This window comes from Tenrec ecaudatus, chromosome 3 (genome assembly GCF_050624435.1).
Source record: "Tenrec ecaudatus isolate mTenEca1 chromosome 3, mTenEca1.hap1, whole genome shotgun sequence".
NCBI lineage: Eukaryota > Metazoa > Chordata > Mammalia > Afrosoricida > Tenrecidae > Tenrec > Tenrec ecaudatus.
This window is the reverse complement of record NC_134532.1, coordinates 216,707,832-216,728,017: the sequence shown is the minus strand read 5'-3', so window position 1 is coordinate 216,728,017 and position 20,186 is coordinate 216,707,832. Positions and strand designations below refer to the sequence as shown.

Below are 20,186 nucleotides of genomic sequence, written 5' to 3'. Positions count from 1 at the left end.
TACTTTTTTTCATGTCTTACACCAACTGCTGTCTCCTTTCACTCACTTCTCTGTTGTCTGTCCCCTTGGGACAGGCTTATATGTCAATCATTATGATCAGTTCCCCCTTTCTCCCCCCACCTTCTCCTTACCCTCCTGGTATCACTACTCATTATTAATCCTGAGAGTTTTATCTGTTCTGGATTCCCTGTGCTGTGAGCTCTAATCTGTACCAGTGTACGTGATCTGGTCTAGCTGGATCTGTCAAATAGAATTGGAGTCACGTTATTGGCAGGGAGGAAGCGTTAAAAAACTAGAGGAAATTTGTATGGTTTGCTCCGTCAGTACTACACTGCACCCTAACTGGCTTGTCCTTTCCTTGTGACCCTTCTGTGAGGGGATGTCCAATTGTCTGCAGATGGGCTTTGGGTCTCCACTCCGAACTCCCTGCCCCGCCTCCCCCTCTCCCCGCCGGCATTCACATCGACATGATCTTTTGCTCTAGGTCTCTGATGCCTGATAGCCGATCCCATCGACATTGGAAACACTATATAGAGGTGCCGTGGGTTAGAATTAACTCCAGTCAATGGGTTGTTTTGTCATAACAGAAATACCCAAAGTGGGTGACCTTAACAGCCCAAATTTTGTTCACAGGTCAGGAGATGTAAAGTCCAGATCCTGCTGTAGCTGGGGCTGGCCTTCCTGGTGTATGTCTATTTCAGTTTCTAGTAGCTGCAGAAATAGTTGGTATTTCTGCCCTGGTAGCTACATCTGCCGTGCGTGTGCGTGTGTGTGTGTGTGTGTGTGTGTTCATGCGTCAATGTATGTCGTCGTCGTCAGGTACCATTCAGTCAGTTACGACCGTTGGTGACCCTCATGCACAACAGAAGGACACGTTGTGCGGTCCTGCGTCGTCCTTACAATTGATTTTCATAGCTCAAGCCCTCTTCATGCTCAATGGGTTTGTATCTACCAAGTATAACCCAAAGCAAGAGTACTGATGAAGATCCAGGAACTCCACCCTACAGGTCGGTGACCAAGAGGAAGAACTTCATGGAGAGGGACTGACCCAGTGGCTGCAACAAGGGGTCCCAACACAGTAACGATTGTGAGGACAGCGCCGGACCAGGCAGTGCCCCCTCTGTGGTGACGGGGTCGCTGTGACTTGGAAGGGACTGGAAAGTGCCTCACAACAACACTACCCCACAGGAAGAAAGAGGTGGGCTTTCCACGAACAGGCAGATTTATCAAGATGGTTTAAAAATGCAACGGAACTAGGATTTGAGTCATATTTGCCAACGGTGCCTATTTTCCTCCCTGTAATGCCCCCAGGACCTAGCATGGTGCAGGGTGATGGAACCCACTAGGGCTCTGGGTAAACCTGGAGCTCCACGGAGCTCTGGCTGCCCTCCCAGCCCCGCCCAGTGGCCTGGAAAGATCCGCCTCACCTCCCGCTAACCATCCCTACAGCTGGTGAGTAATTCTGTCAGCGTAGGCTTTAAATGGAAAGTGAGCTTTGATTCCAAGAGCTATCACACAATTGGCCTTCCAGAAAAGCAAGAATATGAGGTGTCAAGTGAAAGAGATTGCCTTTCTCCTCCCCACTGGCCCTCAGAAATGTAAATGTATATTCGGTGAGATTTACCACCCTGGGCTAATCGCAGCGTTTACTTCCTTATTAGCCTAAAAATATGAAAGAAAAGTACAACAACCTCCTAAACGGCAATCATCATCCTGCTGATGTCGCTCCGTGGATGCTTTCTTGAATGCTTTCATTGCCTTGGTGGAAAGTGAAATTCTATTCAACATCTCACCCACGAGCTGGCAGGCCTGTAGGATCTGTTTCTACAGGAAATTGCTCCCTGTTTGACTAGCGGTTTAGAATCATGGCATTTCCGGTGCGCGGGGGATATTTGAGGCCATTCCCTCTCTCCCATTCATTTTATAGCTGAACAAGTGAAAGGAGGAGTGGGGCTTAAGCTCAGCTGCCAATCTCAAGGTTGGTGGTTCAAAGTCACCTGGCGGTACCGCAGAAGACAAGGGCTAGCAACCAGCTGACGTAATGGCGGCAGCCAAGAACCCCCTATGGAGAAGTTCTAGGGAGTAACACATGAGACCAGATGGTGTCAGAACCAACTAAAAATAACAAGATGATTTCTGGCCCAGAAGGGCCTATAACCCAGGTCTCTGACCTGCTGATGTTTCTCATGGCAAGACCAGTTGGCAGGTAGTGCAGCCAACTGCTTGTTGACTCCTTCACCTCACTGTCTCACTGTCCTGTGGGCCCTACTACTCAATGCGGCCAAGACTCAACCTTTCCAAACCAGACCCATCATCATCCCTCCTGCGATGCCTCCTGTGTGTGGGTTAACTTGGCCTAGCTGTGATTCTCAGTGGTTTGGCAGATACAGGGCCGGTTGCTCTTCTTCACGTATCATAATGTGATCACCTTCCATAATGTAATATGACGTGATCAACTTATTGAAAGAGGAGTCTTCTTAGGAGCCTTTCTTAGCGGTATAGCCTGCCTACAGCATACAAATGGTCAAGCCCAATCTCTCTCTCTCTCTCTTCATTGGATATAAGCCTACTGAGGTCTCCAGGTTGCTATCCGACCTACAACTTGGGGGCTTGCCAGCCTCCACAATTGCATGAGCTATCTCCTTGAAGTAAAAATTTCTCTCTATTGATATACCCATTCCCCTGGTTCTGCTCCTCTGAAGAACCCAGACCAGGGCATCTCCCAAATGGCCCTTTTCCTAGGTTCCCATCTCAGCTAACGGTCTTCCCAGTTTAAAAGTCAGAGACCCAGGCAGCCTCTTGGACTCTACCCTCTCCTTCAGCATTATCATTGGGTCCCCTTGCCTTGTCATTTGTCCTTTCCAGAACCTTCTTGCTCCAATACCTTCTGCGATGGTTAGAGTTTATGTCAACATGATGTAACATGAAGACAAGGATGAAATCCAACCAACCTATCAATCAGGTCACAGCCTGATGGCACCTCCTGGAGGGTGGGGCCTTTGTATAAGAGAGACACTGGGTATGTTGCTTGCTCTTGCTCTTTGTCTTCCTACTTGGCTGGCACCTGTGTTTCACATCTGAGGCTGGCAGCCCAGGTGACCTGCAGAGCCTGGGAGCTGTCATCCCTCTCCCATGCTCCTGGGGACCAAGGATCCCTGTGGCCCTGTGTCCTTTGACTTGTGATCTCCCAGCTTTCTGCTTTGTCTTCCTTCTTCATCCACTGGCAGCTCCGTGAGTCTGAGTGTCTCCAGCTAGTGAATGACCCATGGACTTGAGTTGGAATGCACCGGGTCACTTTCTGGATTCAAAATTCTTTTTTTGATATAAAGTTTTTTTCTTAAACATATATGTGTGATTCTCTAGAAGACCCAGTTTAACACACCTTTCCTACCTTCTTCCTTTCTGTCTGGACAGCCTTCTAACCCATCTGCTGGCCTCTAGCATCGGGCCTCTTAAGCCCACTCCACTCCATCCCTGAGTCATCTTTCAAGGCCAGTAGAGCCAAGAGAAAGGAGAATTTCGGGGTGTGAACCCAGTCATTGTCAGTTCTTCATTGAACTTCGGCTCCTATGCTTACGGGCAGAACAGCCTTGGGTAAGCTACTTATACTCCTATCTGTACATGAATTTCCTCATCTAAAAAGAGCTAACACTGTCTGCCACACAATGTTACTGTGACAGAAGAAACGCAGTGATGCCCATAGTGGTTTTTTAACAGCACTCAGCACCTGGAGAGTGCTCGTTACGCACCGTCTATGTTCCTGTTGTGATTTGTATTATTCACATGGTCACAGCGCTGGCTTAAACACATCTCAAGTTTCCCGTTTGCTGTAAAAGTCCAAATCCTTGGCATGAAAACGTCTTTAAATCACACTCTCTGTGCTCATATCTGTATGCTAAGAATCAAGGTGGCAGATGGACTCGACTCAAGTACTCCCTCAACACAAGGACACTTTGTTCTAACAATCCAGCATTCTGTGATGCTCTCCTTCCCAACAAGATCGCTGAAGACAAAGAGGGGGCATAAGCAAATGTGGTGAAGAAAGCTGATGGTGCCCGACTATCAAAAGATATAGCGTCTGGGGTCTTAAAAGCCTGAAGATAAACAAGTGTCCATCTAGCTGAGAAGTAACAAAGCCCACATGGAAGAAGCACATCATCCTATGTGATCATGAGGTGTCGATGGGATCAGCTACTAGGCATCTAAGACCCAGAACAAAATCATAGTCAAGGTGAATGGGGTGGGGTGGGCATGGAGTGGAGACTCAATGCCCATCTGTAGACAATTGGACATTTCCCTTCAGAGGGGTCACAGGGAAGAAATGAGCCAGTCAGGGTACAATATAGCACCTATGAAACACACAACTTTCATCTAGGTCTTTGGTGCTTCCTTCCCCCCACTAGCATGACCTCAATGCTACCTTACAAATCGGATTAGACCAGAGCATGCACACTGCTACAGATAAGAGCCTGCAGCACAGAGAATTCAGGAGAGATACACTCCCCAGGGCCAACAATGAGAGTAGAGATACCAGGAGGATTAGGGAGGGTGGGGGAGAAAGGGGGAATCTATCACAAGGATCAACCTATAACCTCCTCATAGGGGGACAAACAACGGAAAAGTGGGTGAGGGGCGATGGAGGATGATGTAAGATAGGAAAATAATAATCTATAACTTATCAAGAGTTCGTGAAGGAGGCAGGGCAGGGGAGGGCGGGGGAAGAATCGGGGAGCTGAAATCAGGGGCTCAAGTGGGAGAATGCTTTGAAAATGATGATGGAGGCATAAGTGCAAATATGCTTGACACACTGGATGAATGTATGGATTGTGGTAAGAGATGTAAGAGCCCCAATAAAATTATTTACTAGTAAGTTAAAAAATCGCACTCTAAGTTTTCTAACAGCTTCAATTCCAGTCAATGTCCTTCATTCACCCACCGTGCCACCTTCAAAGAAAGGTGGTGGCTGACCGGCAAGTGGGTGCCGACACATGGCGACCCCACGTGTGCGGCACAGAACTGCTCCAGAGGACTTTCAAGACTGTTACCTCATGGACTCTGATCACTGGACTTCTCTCCCAAAGGGCCTCTGGGTGGATTACAACGGCCAACTTTCTGGCTAGTTGAATGCTTAGCTCCCTGGGCCACCCAGGGAGTCCTTAAAAAAAAAAGCCACACGTTTCTATTTTTAACATTAAAGAGGACCAAGATCCTCACAACTGGACTGATAAGTAACATCATGATCAATGGAGAAAAGGTTGAAGTTGCCAAGGGTTTTGTCTTGCTTGGATCCACAATCAGTGCTCATGGAAGCGGCAGTCCAGGTGTCAAAAGACGCACTGCATTAGGTAAATCTGCTGCACGGGACCTCTTTAGAGTATTAAAAAACAAGGGTGTTACTTTGAGGACTCAGATGCACCTGACCCAAGCCATAGTATTTTCAATCACCTCATATGCATACAGAAGTGGGACATTGAATAAGGAAGACCGAAGAAGAGTGGATGCATGTGAACGGCGGTGCTGGAGAAGAACAATGAAAGTACCACGGACTGCTGGAAGGACAAACAGATCTGTCCGGAGGACTTTTGGCCAGAATGCTCCTTAGCAGCGGTGAAGGCCAGACTTGGTCTCACTTACTTTGAACTTGCGGCTGGGAGAAGGACACCGTGCTTGGTAGGTAGAGGGGCAGGGAAGGAGGAAGGCTTTCAAGAAGACAGGCTGGCACAGGGGCTGCAGCAGTGTGATCCAGCGTGAGAATCACTGAGAGGGTGGCTCAGGACCGGGCAGTGTTGTGTTGGATGTAGGGTTGGTCGCTCTGAGTTGGGACTGAGGCCAAGGCTCCTCACAATAGCTTGTCTGACACACGTCATCCGGCCTTTTACACTCACAAACTCCTACTCACGCTTCAAGACCCAGGTGAAAATTACTCCTGTTTTGACCTCTTCTTGAAGTCCCATGCTGTTTCTATGTTCTCTTCGTTGCCCTTCTGCTGGTCAAGTGCCTCCAGTCATGATCTAGATTTGCAGTACTCTGGCTTATTCCCTCCTCTGTGCATTGATCCTGCTGTGTTTGAGTTACTGGTCTACATGTCCATCATCCCCACTGGCGTGTGAGCTCATGGGGGTTAGGATGTCACCGAGCCTTCTCCAGCTCCTTTGATCAGCATGAAGCTAGTCTATGGGGTAGATTCTCAATGCACCAAAATGACCAAGAAATTGAAGGACAGGGTCCTGACATTGACTCTGGAGAGCACCTTAGCTCTGCAGTCTGCTTGTCACTGAGCAAAGGATCCCTGGTAACTGAAAGGTCAGCATTTCAAATCCACCAATCACTCTGTGTGAGAAGGACATAGCCGTTAGCTTCTGTGGCAGTTACATCCTCTCCTGTCACCTTGAGTGAAGGGATGGAGTATAGCCTGTCAATCAGGTCATAGCCAATGAGGATTCTGGGAATTTCTCCTTCCTCCTTGGAGGTAGGACATACTCTCTCTCTGCTTGGTCATTCTGTTGACAAGCCACATGAAGCTATGCTGATGGCAGTCAGAGCCCTGGAGCTGGAGGAGCCACGTGGAGACCCCGCCAGAGCTTCCGGCACCACTTGATCCACAGACTTTGTACCCACCGGCCTGTGATCTTCCTGCTTCAGTATCATTGCATGTGCTGCGTGGGTCTGTAGAAGAATTTATGAACTAGGATTGGACATATGGGCTAATATGGGACTAATGGACTTGATCTGGACTGGGCCGGGAGGTTTTCTCAATATACAATTTCTCTTTGATATAAAGCTCTCTCTTACACACATATGAATGTTACTGGATTTGTTTTTCTAGTCCACCTGGACTAACACAGCTTCCATAAAGATAGACCACCATGGAAACCCTAGGGGCAGTTCTATTCTGATTTAGAGAGTCAGCGTGCATTGGGGTGGACTTGAAGGCCATGGAAGTGTGTGTGTGTGTGTGTGTGTGTGTGTTGGGCAAGCATTTAACTTCAGTCGAGATCTGAGTCCTCGAGCCCACAATAAGCTACTACATATATTGAGTGTAGGTACCTGGCTCATAGTATGCTCTCAACAGATGTCAGCTGACTTTCATGATATGAATCTGTTAGTGAATGAAAGGCACACAGAAAGGAGAGCCTAGCTCATCAAGGCATTTGTTCTACCAACCAACCAACCAACCAACCAACCAACCAACCAAACAAACAAACAAACAACCAACCAACCAACCAACCAACCAACCAACCAACCAACCAACCAACAAACTCACTGCCATGGGGTCAATGCTGACTCATAGCAACCCGAAAGGACAGGGTCGAACTGCCCCAGTGCATTCCCAAGACTGTAGCTCTCCTCAAATAACTCAAGAGCCCATCACAGTTCCTGGCATGAAGGTGTGCTGACAAAGCTGTGGGCAGCAGAGACACACAACATGCCTGGTCTGCCTCAAGATCCCTTGCAGGCAACATATTTCTTTTGCTCTCTGGCTGGCCACTAGATGGATTACGGTGTCACACACTTACATAGAAATCTGAGCTAAAAACGAGATTGCTGCCTCTGTCTGATGACATCGCTCCTTCTTGGAGTGCCAAAAGCATGGATTGCCACAGGAAGGGGCTTCGTTAAAGGGTGCCAAGAGCCCATTAATCATATGGATTTTGCATGTCTGCACAGGAAAGGGAGGAGGAAGGAGGTGGCTCATTCGGTTAATGAGAAAACACAGAAGCTCCGTTGAGCGGCAGAAATAATTGCACTCTGAAAGGTGCTTACACGGTGCGGTGCGATGTGAGATTCAGGTGATCCTGCTCCCTTTAATTAGATGGCACCCATGGGTGTAGGGGTTATTTTGTGGGAGCATGATGTAATCCATCCTAGAGATGATGACAGGAGCAGCCAGCAGCATTGCTGGCATGCATTCTACCCTGGGCTCTTCATGTGCGTCAGGCTGGGCAGTGAGACCCAGCCAGCGCTCCCAGCCAGGAAGCAAAGCCACCAGGTATCCCAGCGCTGACGCTCTCTCCCCGCTGCTTCACCTGGGTAACTTCCTGCTTTGAAGTTACAGTCTTCCTTGCATTCCGGGTGAGCTTTCTCATTACTCCCTCCCGTCAAGGGCACAAGTGAGACTGGAGCTGTCACACCAGCCAACACGGAAGCTTCCATGAGCTCCGTAACCGTGTGACATGCCCTTCAAGACCCGCAGGCTTTGTCCCTTCTGGCTCATCCCTCCTCACCTCTTCATGTTAATAAGCAATAACCACTGCCCTTGGGTCGATTCCAACTCACGGAGACCCTACGGGGCAGAATGGCATGACTCCTGGGGTTTCCAAGCCTGTAAGCATTATCCTGAGGACTGGTTGGGGGCTTGAACCATCAAACTTGCCAGTCCAGTGCTTAACCCATAGTCCCACTTCTGCTGTTGTGAAGGGCCGTCCAGTCAGTTCCAACTCACGGTGACCCTATGTCCAACAGAACAAAAAGCACTGCCTAGCCCCGCTCCATCCTCACTATTGCTGTGAGGGGTGTGCCCACTGGTGCAGCCGTTGTGCCAGTCCATCGCGCTGAGGGTCTTCCTCTTTTCCACTGTCCCATTTCACCAAGCATGGCGTCCTTTTCCAGGGACCGGGATCTCCTGATAACGTGTCCAAAGTATGCGGAGGCCTACTCTCGCCATCCTCTCTTGTAAAGGATATTTTGGCTGTATTTCCTCAAAGGCAGATTTGCACGCTCTTCTGTGGGTCCGTGGTACCTTCAACATTTCTTCTGCCAACACCGTGATTTCAATGCATCATCACTTCTTCTCCGCCCTTCCTCCTTCTCTGTCGTGACATGGACGCATTTGAGCCTTCCCAGGACACTGTGAGCTCCTGCGTTGCGCTGCGCCTCTGCCCTGGCTGTTCCCTCTGGCTGCCTGCCCTCCCTTTGTGCTCGCCCTGCAGGCACCTTCCAGGCAGTCCACCATATACCGTTCCCGCTCTCAGTCCACCTCCTCTCCACTCGCCTGGTGACTGGGAGAATTCCCGTCCTCGGGCTCTGGGGGTGGCTGAACACATGACAGCAGATGGATGAGATGGCAGCACGTGTTAGTCCCGGGACAGAAGGACATGCTGTGACGTGCCACCCTAAGCCCCCTGAGCTGTCACTAAGGGATGGAATGACCCGGTGGGGCTGTGGAGGCAGGGTGCCCCTGGCAGGGTGCCCTGGTTTCCTCAGAAGGATGTGAGGGACTGGCGTGAACTGTCCCGCGGGCTGGCCAGCACCATCACTGTGCCTGAGTAGGAGCGCTTGACTACAGCACTATCAGCTCGCTGCCAAGTCCATTCCAACCCGCAGTGAGCCTACAGGACAGAGCAGCATGAACCCAGACGGCTCCAGGGCTGCACATGCTTACAGCCGCTGACGTCCCATGCTTCTCCTGCGGAGTGGCTTCTGGGCTGGAAGCAGCCTTGCACGCAACCCCTACGCCACCAGGGCTCATTGGGGAATGGCAAGTTGTAGGAAAGTCATTTGAGGATGTCGGATGCCAAGGCACAGGAAACGAGGGGCTTTACTTTGAAGACTCCTACCTCACACAGAAGCCCTGGTGAGACACTGGGTAAGTGTTGGGCTGCTAAGCCCAAGGTCAACGGTTCAAACCCACCAGCAGCCCCATGGGAGGAAGATGAGGCCGTGTGCTTCCCTGTAGATTGTACAGCCTTGGAAACGGCAGGGGATGGGTTCTATCCCCTCCTGTGGGGTCTTGATCAGTTGGAGTGGACTCGATGTCATGGATTTAGTTTCCTGCTGTTTTGTTTGATTTATCCCTCGGCCTCCCCCTGGACCTCAACCTCTTTCTTTTAGAATTAAAAAAAAATGAACCAACCTTTGTTTAGTGTGAATTAGGCAAGGGTTGACCTTTCGGATCAGACATCTTGTATCAACCCGTTAAGCTACCTGACCGGAGCCTCTGAGGAGCCTGGTGGTGCAGTGGTTACGCACTGGGCTGCGATCTGCAGGGTGGGCAGTTGGAAGCCACCAGCCGCTCCTGGGGAGAAAGACTGGGCTTTCCACTCCCGTCAATGGTGACCATCTCGGACACCCACAGGGAGGTTCTCTCGGAGTCAGCAAGGACTCCATGGCCATGTGTTTGGTTGATTTATCAAAGCTCCCAATAGCTTGCTCCATCTCCCTCTCTGATTTCTCATCTTACTCTTGGGGATGACGGTCTTCTCTTCCCCCAGTTCTTAAACGGCTCCCCCAAGGGTCCTTCACGCCTTCCTCGTCTTGGCACGGCCACACCACGCTGACCACAGCGCTGTCCACCCACCCGTCTGTCCTGCTGGCATGAGCGCCTGGGACCAGGAGGCTGCAGGACTCATCTCACCAGGCCCCGGGCCCGCCCTCTGGGCCCTGCCCTCGAACACTTGGCTCTGCCTCTCGTCCTGGATGCAGGAGCTCCCTGGCCCGGGGGGAGTGCTGGAGCTCAAGCTCGGCTGCCTTCTGACCGAGTGCGTTTCACCGTGGAAGGTTCTTGCTCCGACAGCAGATTCCATCTGCTCTTTTAATTAATAAAAATTCAGCACCATGCAAATATTTCTTCGGGGAACCATCCTTCGTGAGCAACCTTGGCGAGCTTCCTCATCAGCAGCTCCCTGAACTGGTGTTTGGAACACCCTGGGAACTTGTTACTGGGTCTTTGTGCTCCCCAACCGCAGTGAGGAGCATCAATAAACCTGTCATGGGGGTGACTGCAGGGACGCAAGGCTCTGGGAACGGCAGGCAGGGTTTTGCTTTGTTGAAGAAGCACCCCCCCCCCGCACTTCCTCCCCATCTTCCGACTTAACTCCATGGCTTGCTACCCCCTGATGTTTCTGAAAGTTCATCCATTTGGTAAATCAGATGCACCCTCTCAACCCCAGAAAAGTCTCCCAGATGCATTCGTTCATTAATTCAGGCCCAAAGCTACTTGCCTAGGATTCTGGAAGCCCTGAGTCCTGTTGCAGCTGGGAGGTGAACCCTTTCTCTTCTCTGAGAAAGAAGCCATCAGAATACAGGACTTCGGTGTCAAAGTAAAGCCAGCTTTGCAGAGTGCCGAAAGCCCCCGTGCTCAAATTCTGGCTCCTTCTGTGTGTCCCTGGACAGGCTGATGGACCTCTCCGAGCTTCTGGTTCCTCACAGGAGAGGAGAACTAGGATCCCCAGGTGATGCTATGAGGTTGTGTGTGATGACAGGCATGTGGGGGGTCGTCACTGGTCAGGGGTTCAGCTCCAGGACAGAGCTGTCTTAGACAACTCAGTGGGAAGCTGGGCAGGTCCAAGGAGAGCCTATGAAGAAAATCGTGTGGGACCTTCAGAACAGGCAGAAGATGGCCTTGTGTTCTTGCAATGGTGCAGAATCTACAAACTCCTAGAGCAATGACTTTGGAGAGATAGATTAAGGGAAGTCAGAACTAATTTTCAGGGTTGTGGGGGATGTGCTCCCCCCTCTATCTTCTTTCCTCTCTGCCCTCCGTTCTGGAGATGCTGCCTTCAGCTGCTTCCATCCAGCACGTGCTCCTTAGGCCTGAGATCAGGGCTCCTCTCTCCTGCATGCTCATGCAGTGGTCCATGGCCACATCCTCACTGCATCTCAGCCTTCGCCACTTTGCTCTTTGTCACTGCTGCTGGGTACCCTTGAGTCATTCTGTCTGCTTTGAAAACGTAATTTGAGGGGGAGTTTACAGAGCAGACTGGCTTTCCATTCAACAACTTTGCACCATGACACACTTCCTCCTTCTATACTCTGGACGTGTTGTCAGGAGAGATCAGTCCCTGGAGAAGGACATCACACTTGGTAAATGGAAGAGGAGGAAGGCCCTCAACAACCTGGATTCACACAGGGGTTTAAAAATGGGCTTGGGTATAGGAACAATTGTGAGGATGGATGTGTTTCATTCTGGTTCTGTTGCGAACAGGGTCGCTATGGGTCACAACCAACTTGTGTTGGCCTGTCTACTATCTGCTGAAAATTGAGGGTTCATTTCCATCCCCAACTTAAGGGGCGTCTCAGAGTGGCTGTCTTGGGGGTCCCACCAGTCTTTTTGGGATCAGCGGATCTTATTAATGAATGAATGAATGTTTTATTCACAGTGACCCATGTGACCTAGCAGAACCTCCCCGTCGATGCTTTCCTCACTTGAAAGCTTCAGAGAGGCGCTTGGGCGGCATTGTGCTTACTCCTTGGGCCGCTAAGCACAGCGTCAGCAGTTTGAAGCTACCAGCTGTCCCAAGGGAGAAAGCTGAGGTCCTTCTAGTCCTGTCAAGTGTTACAGTCCCGTCAACCCACAGGGCTGGCTCTGTCCTGCCCTGCGGGCTGGCTGTCAGTCAACAATGACTTGGTGGCAGTAAGTTTGGTTTTTTGCTTTTGGTTAAAGTTTTCTGGAGGTAGATTGCCAGGTCTTCCTTCTATACAGCTCCAGTTGGTGGACTGAATGGACCATCTTTTGGTGGGCAGTTGGTCACTAAACCAGGGTGCCATTGGCCACCCACCAGGACGTACACACACACACACACACACACACACACACACACACACACACGGAACCAGTCACCGCTGAGTTCATTTTGACTCACAAAGACCCCCTTCTTTACCCATCAGATCATCAGATCTACACACTGGTCTGAGTGGTTGTAAAAGCAGGGAAAGAGAAAAATAGAAACTGACTTCAATGCTTTTGTGACTCACGAGCTAGTGTCAAGCAAAGAAAAAAAGAAAAAAGAACAATACAAAAGTATCGAAGTCAAACTTTATGTACAGTTATAAGAATGACATCTCTACACACCACGAAACTTTACTTGAATGATGAGCCCACAAAGCAGATCAAAACTGTAATCTACTATTTCAAAGATGTGAAAAGGAATTGCGGTGGGTTATTAAAGGCTGACTCTTCCTTAGATTCAAGGGTGGAAAGACGTGTCACTCATACTTAGGTCATGTGGTCCCTGAAGAAAGACGTCATGTTTGGTAAAGGAGAGGGCAGTGAAAAAGAGGAAGATGCCCAGTAAGATGGATTGGCACAGGGGCTGAAACTATGGGCTCAAACACAGCAGTAAATTGTGAGGATGATACACGATTGGACAGGATTGTGTTCTGCTGGATACAGGGTGGCTTTGAGTTGGAAGCCACTCACTGGCACCTAAAAACAACAGCAATTACAGGTAAAGCCCCTCCCCACCAGTGCCTCACTCCCCCTGGTATCGCTGCTCTGGGCGTTCATTCCCCCACCACAACATTGCTGGTCTGGGTCCTGGGACTTGCTTTGAACAATGGCACCAGGCAAAATGGAACAACAAGAGCTTGATAAGCACATATTACATTTGTCTTCTTGAAACTCTGCTGTCACCACCCGAGTCTAGTCCCCTTGAGGACAAAGGAATATGCAGAGGGAAAGAGATCCAGTCATCCCATTTGTTCCAGCTAAACCCGAATCCCAGGCGCCCCTCCAGCCAAACACAGCTGAGTAAGCAAGACCAGCAGAAGAGCCAGCCGGTCAGCTCCATGAATGTTGGAAATAATGTATTGCTGTTTTTCTAAGTCCCTAAGCTTTGGCATAGTTTATTACGTGGAAACCGATAACTAATAGGATGTTGAATTATATGAAGACTGTGGCATCAGGATTGGAAGAAGTCTTATTAATGACCTGGGGTACGCAGATGACGCAACCTTGCTTGCTGAACGTGAGGAGGACTTGAAGCGCTTGATGGTGAAGATCCAGGATTGCAGCCTTCGGTGTGGATGACGACCCAGTGTAAAGAAAATAAAACTCCTTCCAATTGGACCAGGAGCCAGCAACACGATAAACAGAAAAGACAGATGTTTTCAAGGATTTTTTTCTTGCTTGGATCCACAATCAATGCTCATGGAAGCAGCAGCCAAGAGATCAAATGACGCAATACATCGGGCAAGTCTTCTGCACGAGACCTCTTTAGTGCTGAAGAGCAAGGGTTTCTCTTTGAGACTACGTGCATCTGATCCAGGCCGTCCTATTTTAATTGTCTCTGTGCGTGTGAAAGTTGGACACGGAATAGGGCATGCCGAGGAAGAATGGATGCATGTGCATGCTGGTGCTGGGGAAGAGTGCTGAAAGAGCCACGGCTGCCAGTAGGACGTTAAAGCACACCTTGGAAGAAGTGCAGCCAGAATGCTCTTTAGACGCAAGGATGGCTAGACTTTGTCTCATGGTCTTTGGACGTGTTGTCAGGAAAGACCAGTCCCTGGAGAAGGACCTCCTGCATGGTTTATTGGAGGACAGAGAAAAAAGGGGGAAGACCCTCAGCAGGATGGACGGACACGGTGGCTACGGACACGGTGGCTACAGCCACGGACCCAAACATAGCAATATTTGTGAGAGTGGTGCAGGACCAGGCAGCGCATCATTCTGTTTTCCAGGGACACTAGGAGTTGGAGATGACTCAATGGTCTCTAACAACATAGCTAGTGAGAAATAATTCATCTACTCACCACTTATCAACTATCTTCTTATCTGACACGCCACGTTTCTGAAAATAGTAAAACATCCATTGTGCGTGAAGAATGGACAAGTGGTAATAATGAATGCCGAGGAGCAGAGAGGAATGTAACACTGGTTGTGAGGGCTAAGGTCATGTGCCAACTTGGCTGGACCATGGTGGTCAGTTATGTAGTGGTGTATTTGGCAGTCTTGCAAGGATGTACATTGGTTTTATATAACAATGTCGTCTTCTCCTATTTTTCCATCTGGTGTAGTCACCCTTCATTTTGCAGAAGGTTGACTTTTCTGCATGGTCTTTGGGATCTAACCCTGTCCTAGAAGAGAGGGGAGTGTATGTGAAAGAATGATCGGTTCTTGTGCTTAATATACTCAGAAAGTAGGTGAGGGGACTCAGGAAAGGATTAGAAGTAGAAGGAATAAGATTTCAGAAACAAAGACTTCACTAGAGTCCATCAAGCACATGAACACAACAGAAAGAAAAATCGAAGAAATGACCAAACCCACTGCTTTGGAGTCGATTTCGATATTCAGAAGTCTTATATAGGGATATTGGAGTTATAAATCTTTCTCACTCACTGCCATTGAGTCAATGCTGACTCATCGGGACCCACTGTGGGTTTCTGAGACTGGTACTGTCCATGAGAGTAGAAAGACCAGTCGATCTCCCTTGGAACTGGTGGTGGTTTTGAACTGCTGACCATGCAGACCACAGCCCAATGTGTAACCACTGAACCACAAGGACCCCAAAGCAGTCCATAATCCAAATCATGAGTGCAGTAGTCTGGTATTTGGGCTCAGAAAAGGGTTGAGACATTTGGAGACTTAACAGCCTTTTTTCACTACTCAGAATAACCCTTGGACAGCAGATGTACCAACCACCATCTTCATTTCCTCCATGACGATCTACGTAGCACTTTTGACCACCAGAATTGTAAGAGCATCATTTTCTTTATTCCTAAGCCGCTGGATATGTCAGCCTAGATTTTGGCCACATGGGAAAACTAATACGCTGTCATGAGTTTCTTATTGAGCTAGGTAGGGTCAACATTTCTTGTTCATCAAATGCAAAAATATTTTCAGTAGCAGCTATTTTTTTGACGTGAAAGAAAGTTTCAAAAATTATTTTAGAGAATAGTGACAATCCAAAGCTTCCATGATATAAAAACAAAAACCCAAATGGTCCCTAAAGTTCCAAAAGGAAATTGTTAGGGAAGCACAAAGCCTCACCTTTGCCCCCAGAGAGGCGGATGGGTCACAGGCTTACCTGACAGGGCCATCACGAGTCCCTTAAGAGATGAAGGAAAGAGCGACGCACACGGAAGATTTGAGAAAGAGTGACACACACGGAAGATGGGCAAAGAAGACACAGCATTTAGAGAAGAGGTGTCCTTAGCAAAAGAAACTAAAGTAACGGGGGAAAAAACCCACATACTAAAAGCTATTCTTGAAGCAAAGATCCCAAACCACTCAAAAGACCGCTTGCGTGCCCCAGAATACAGATCCGCAGTGATAAAGACCAAAAAACACCCTGGAAAATCATGGAACCAAGCCACCTGGCTGTGCAGAAGGTCCCCCGAAGTTTCCTGGGAGGAGAGGGTCTTCTTTTCAGAGGGGAAAACGTGAGTCAATGTCCAGAGATTGAAGCGAGCACAGTACAGGTGGAGCTGGGGGCTCAGATGGAAGGTAGGGGTGGGGGTAATGGCAGGTGCGGCAAGAGCGGCCGAGGCCTTGGGTGCTGCCCCCGATTGCATGGTCACAGGAGCATGATGCACTCACCCATGTAGGGCTTGGTCCCAGCCATGGAGGACGCCTTTTCAGAGCCTCTCACCACGGTGGCTATGTTGAAGTCCGTGATGTGAACGTGTCCTGAAACACAGAAACAGATACTCCAGTTAGCCAAGGCTGCGGGCGGCTGGGCCATTTCCTCACCTGATTTAAAGCTGTGGGGTTCAAAGCAGGTGCGGAAAGAAAACAGTGTCATGGCGTCTCTTTACCTTGTAGTTTATCTGGTACTGCAGAAGGCCTATTTTGTGTGCATGTCTTACACTGTACACTAGTTCAGAAATCCTTATTTATTGTGTACAAACACATACCGTGGGGCGCTCTGGAGGGAGCCTCTCTGCTGATGGACTGCCACGGGACTGCCACAACGGATCCAAGTGTCACAGCGACTGCCAGGGTGGCACAGGACCGGGCAGCGTTATGTCCTGTGACACACAGGGTCACTACGGATTGGACTTGACTACAGCAACATGGATTTAATTGTGTTCCCTCCAAAGTGTGCACTGAAATCCTGGCTGTGGGAATTTATTGTTTCATCACGGGTTAATCAGCTAACCTGGAGTGGAACAGATGACCTTCCGTAATGTATTGTGAGTTGATTGGATGCAATAATCTTCCGCCATGTGATCGAATGTACTGGAATCAATCAATCAGTTGGGACTATACCAGTATGGAGTGGATCTTAATCTGATTCCCTCTGAGTAATAGAATTGCAGATTACAGGGAACTCACAGAAAGGTCTGCGGGGCCGGCCCCAGTCCCAGCTACGCTGAATGTACTACAGAGGACAGCACTGAATGTACAGCCCGGAGAGTCTGCCCAGACCACACGGGAGAGAGAGAGAGAGAGAGAGAGAGAGAGAGAGAGAGAGAGAGAGAGAGAGAGAGAGAGAGAACTGCATCCCGACTCACCAAGCCTCGAAGATGACATTCCTGCTCAGAGCAGCCCATGAACAGGGAGGACTGTGGGACTAGCCCCACCATGAGACATGACTCCCCCGTCACTGACCCAGTGCTATGGGGGACAGCACTGGAGACACAGTGTGGGAATTGTGCCCAGTGTGACACCCCCCCCCCTCATCCACCAGCATAAAACATGAAGAGAATGCAACAGAGCAGCAAGGGGAGCAAAGCAAGGAAGTACCCCAGGAATCCCCAAAACAGACTTCGGAATCAGTGGGCAGGGCACGGCACTTCACCAGATCTGATTGGACGACATTGAGAAGGGCCAGCAGACAGACCTGGAGCTATTTATAGGTTCTCCCCCCTTTCTTTTTCTCATGTCTATCCATATAGGACGGGCAGGATAACCAATCCCCAGGAGGAAACAACGGGGCTGATGGCTCCGGCTCCGGAGGGACATGGGGGAGGACGGGGGAGAAAGGAAGGGGGAGCCAACAAACCCAGGGAAAACAGAACAACAAGAGATCTAAAACTTAGGGTGAGGAGGGCGTAGAGTGCCTGATGGGGTTTGACCAAGTGCAATGTAGCCGAGAGAAAGCACTGAGAGTTGAATGAAGGTCGAACATGAGAGTGGGACAGGAGGAAAGGAAAAAGAAATAGAGGAAAGAACTAGGAGGCAAAAGACATGTGTAGAGGTATAACTATAGGCATGCAAATATGTAAATATATTAATATATAATGATGGGGATATAGGTCTATGTATATATATTTAAATTTCAGGTATTAAGGTAGCAGACAGACATTGGGTCTCTACTCAAGTACTCCCTCAACACAAGAACACTTTGTTCTAATAACCTGGCATTCTGTCATGCTACCTTCCCGACATGATCACTGAAGTCAAAATGGATGCATAAACAAATGTGGTGAAAAAGCTGATAGTGACCAGGTATTATAAGATAGAGGGTCTGGGGTCTAAAAGGTTTGAAGTTAAACAAGCGGCCATCTAGCGGGGAAGCAACAAAGCCCACATGGAAGAAGCACACCAGCCTGTGTGATCACGAGGTGTCGAAGGGATCAGATATCAGGCATCAAAAGACCCCAAACAAACAGTATATGGATGAAAATGATGGGGGTCATAGTAGAGACCCAAAGTCCTTCTGCAGACAATTGCATATCCCCTCACAGTGGGGTCACAAGAATGAGTCAGCCAGGGTTCAGCACAGCACCAACAAAACACATTCCTCTAGTTCTTTAATGCTTCCTCACCCACCCACCCCCACCACTATCATGACCCCAGTTCTATTTTTCAAATCCGGCTAGACTGTAGCATGTACACTGATGCAAATAAAAGCTCTCAACACACGGGGTCCAGGACAGATAACCCCCTCAGGAACAGTAATGGGAGTATTGGTACTATGAGGATGGGGGAAGGTGGGGTGACAAGAGTGAGAAATGGGGGGCCGACTACAAAGATTGATGTATAAACACCCCTCACCAAGGGGGACTGACAACAAAGATGTGGGCGACGGAGACCAACGGACAGTGTAAGATATGAAAATAACAATAATTTATCAGGGTCCAGGAGGGTGGGAGGGTGGGAGAGGGAGGGAAAAGAGAGGAGCTGATACCAAGGGCTCAAGCAGAAAGAACATGTTTTGAAAATGCTGATGGCAACATATGTACAAATGTGTTTGATACAATTGAGGTATGGATTGTTATCAGAGCTGTAGAAGTCCCCAATAAAATGATTTATTAATCATAATTAATGAAGATTAATCATAGGCAATGTGTCTCACGCATACTTCTTTCTGCCCAAACATCTGGACATTATCAAACATCATCATTGCAAAAAGCCATAATGCCCTGTGAAGCAGACGGTCATCGAGCAGGAGGAAGACCTTCAAAGAGACAGATTGACACTATGGCTGCACCAAGGGACTTAAACATATGACACAGCGTGAGGACGGTGCAGGGCCAGGCAGCGCTTCGCTCTGTTGTAGACAAGTTGTTAGGAGCATGAACTGACTCGATGGCACCCAACAAGAATAATATGACTGATGTCACAACCCACACAAGTTCAATTTTGCAGAGAAGAATTGGGAAGCAATCCCCGCCGTGCACCAACAGGGAGCTGCAGACACTCGAGCCCGACCCAGAGGAGATGATGAAGATACGAGATCACACTGTGATAATGCAAATGGGAATCCCAAACACGTAATTGTGCTCATGCAGAACCTGTGCGTCGACCAAGACACATTCTTTCAAGAACACAGGATGCCGAGTAGGTTAAAATCACGAAAGGTATGCAATTTGTGTTGTGTTCTTTTACTATACTTATTAAATCTCCTGATAATCTAAGAAGGGGGACTTTGAAGAAGAAAGCAGGTGTGTAAGAAAACCATCTACTGTATGCAGATAATACTCCGTGGTTGTTTAAGTGGAGATCTGAAGCACTTGCTGAGGAAGGTCAAGGCTACAAGTTTCAGTATGAATTATAACTCAGTACAAAGCAAATCAAAATACTCATAGCTGGGCCACTAGCATCGTGATACAGGGAGGAAGGATGGAGGTGGCGAGATGGCAGTGTTTTGATCTTGTACAGAGGGTCCAGACGGGTTGAGCAGATTTGAAGACACCCAAGCACAGCAATACAATTGTAGTTTCTGAACATCTGCAGATGCGTTTGAATTATGGCGCAGGCAAAGAATATTGACCACGGACCACGGACTGCCGAACGAACAACCAACCTGTTGGAAGAAGAACGTCTGCAAAGCTCTTTAGAACCAAGGATGGCAAGACTTCGCCCCCCATGCTTTGGACATGTTATCAGCAGAGACATCCTGCTTGGTAAAGTAGAGGGACAGCTCAAGGAGAGGAAGGCTCTCAGCAAGACAGACGGACACCGTGGTTACCATTGTGACAAAGGAGCCATTGTGCGCAGGGTGCAGGACCAGTTGGTGCTCTGTTCTGTTGTGCATGGGGTCTCTGTGAGTTGGCACTGACTCGAAGGCATCTACCACCAC

General features: G+C 49.0%; 1 protein-coding gene across 2 annotated transcripts in view; it reads right to left on the bottom strand.

Moving 5' to 3' along the window:
- The window catches only part of STK32B (serine/threonine kinase 32B), a 235,891-nt gene that overhangs the window by 33,503 nt on the left and 182,202 nt on the right, over positions 1-20,186 (bottom strand). Inside the window, exon 5 of one of the 2 annotated variants that reach the window (XM_075545032.1) lies at positions 16,256-16,345. The exons of the other annotated variant lie outside the window; for it this stretch is intronic. Coding sequence (XP_075401147.1) covers positions 16,256-16,345 — 90 coding nt within the window. The remainder of the gene's footprint in view (positions 1-16,255; positions 16,346-20,186) is intronic. 2 annotated transcript variants of the gene reach the window in all.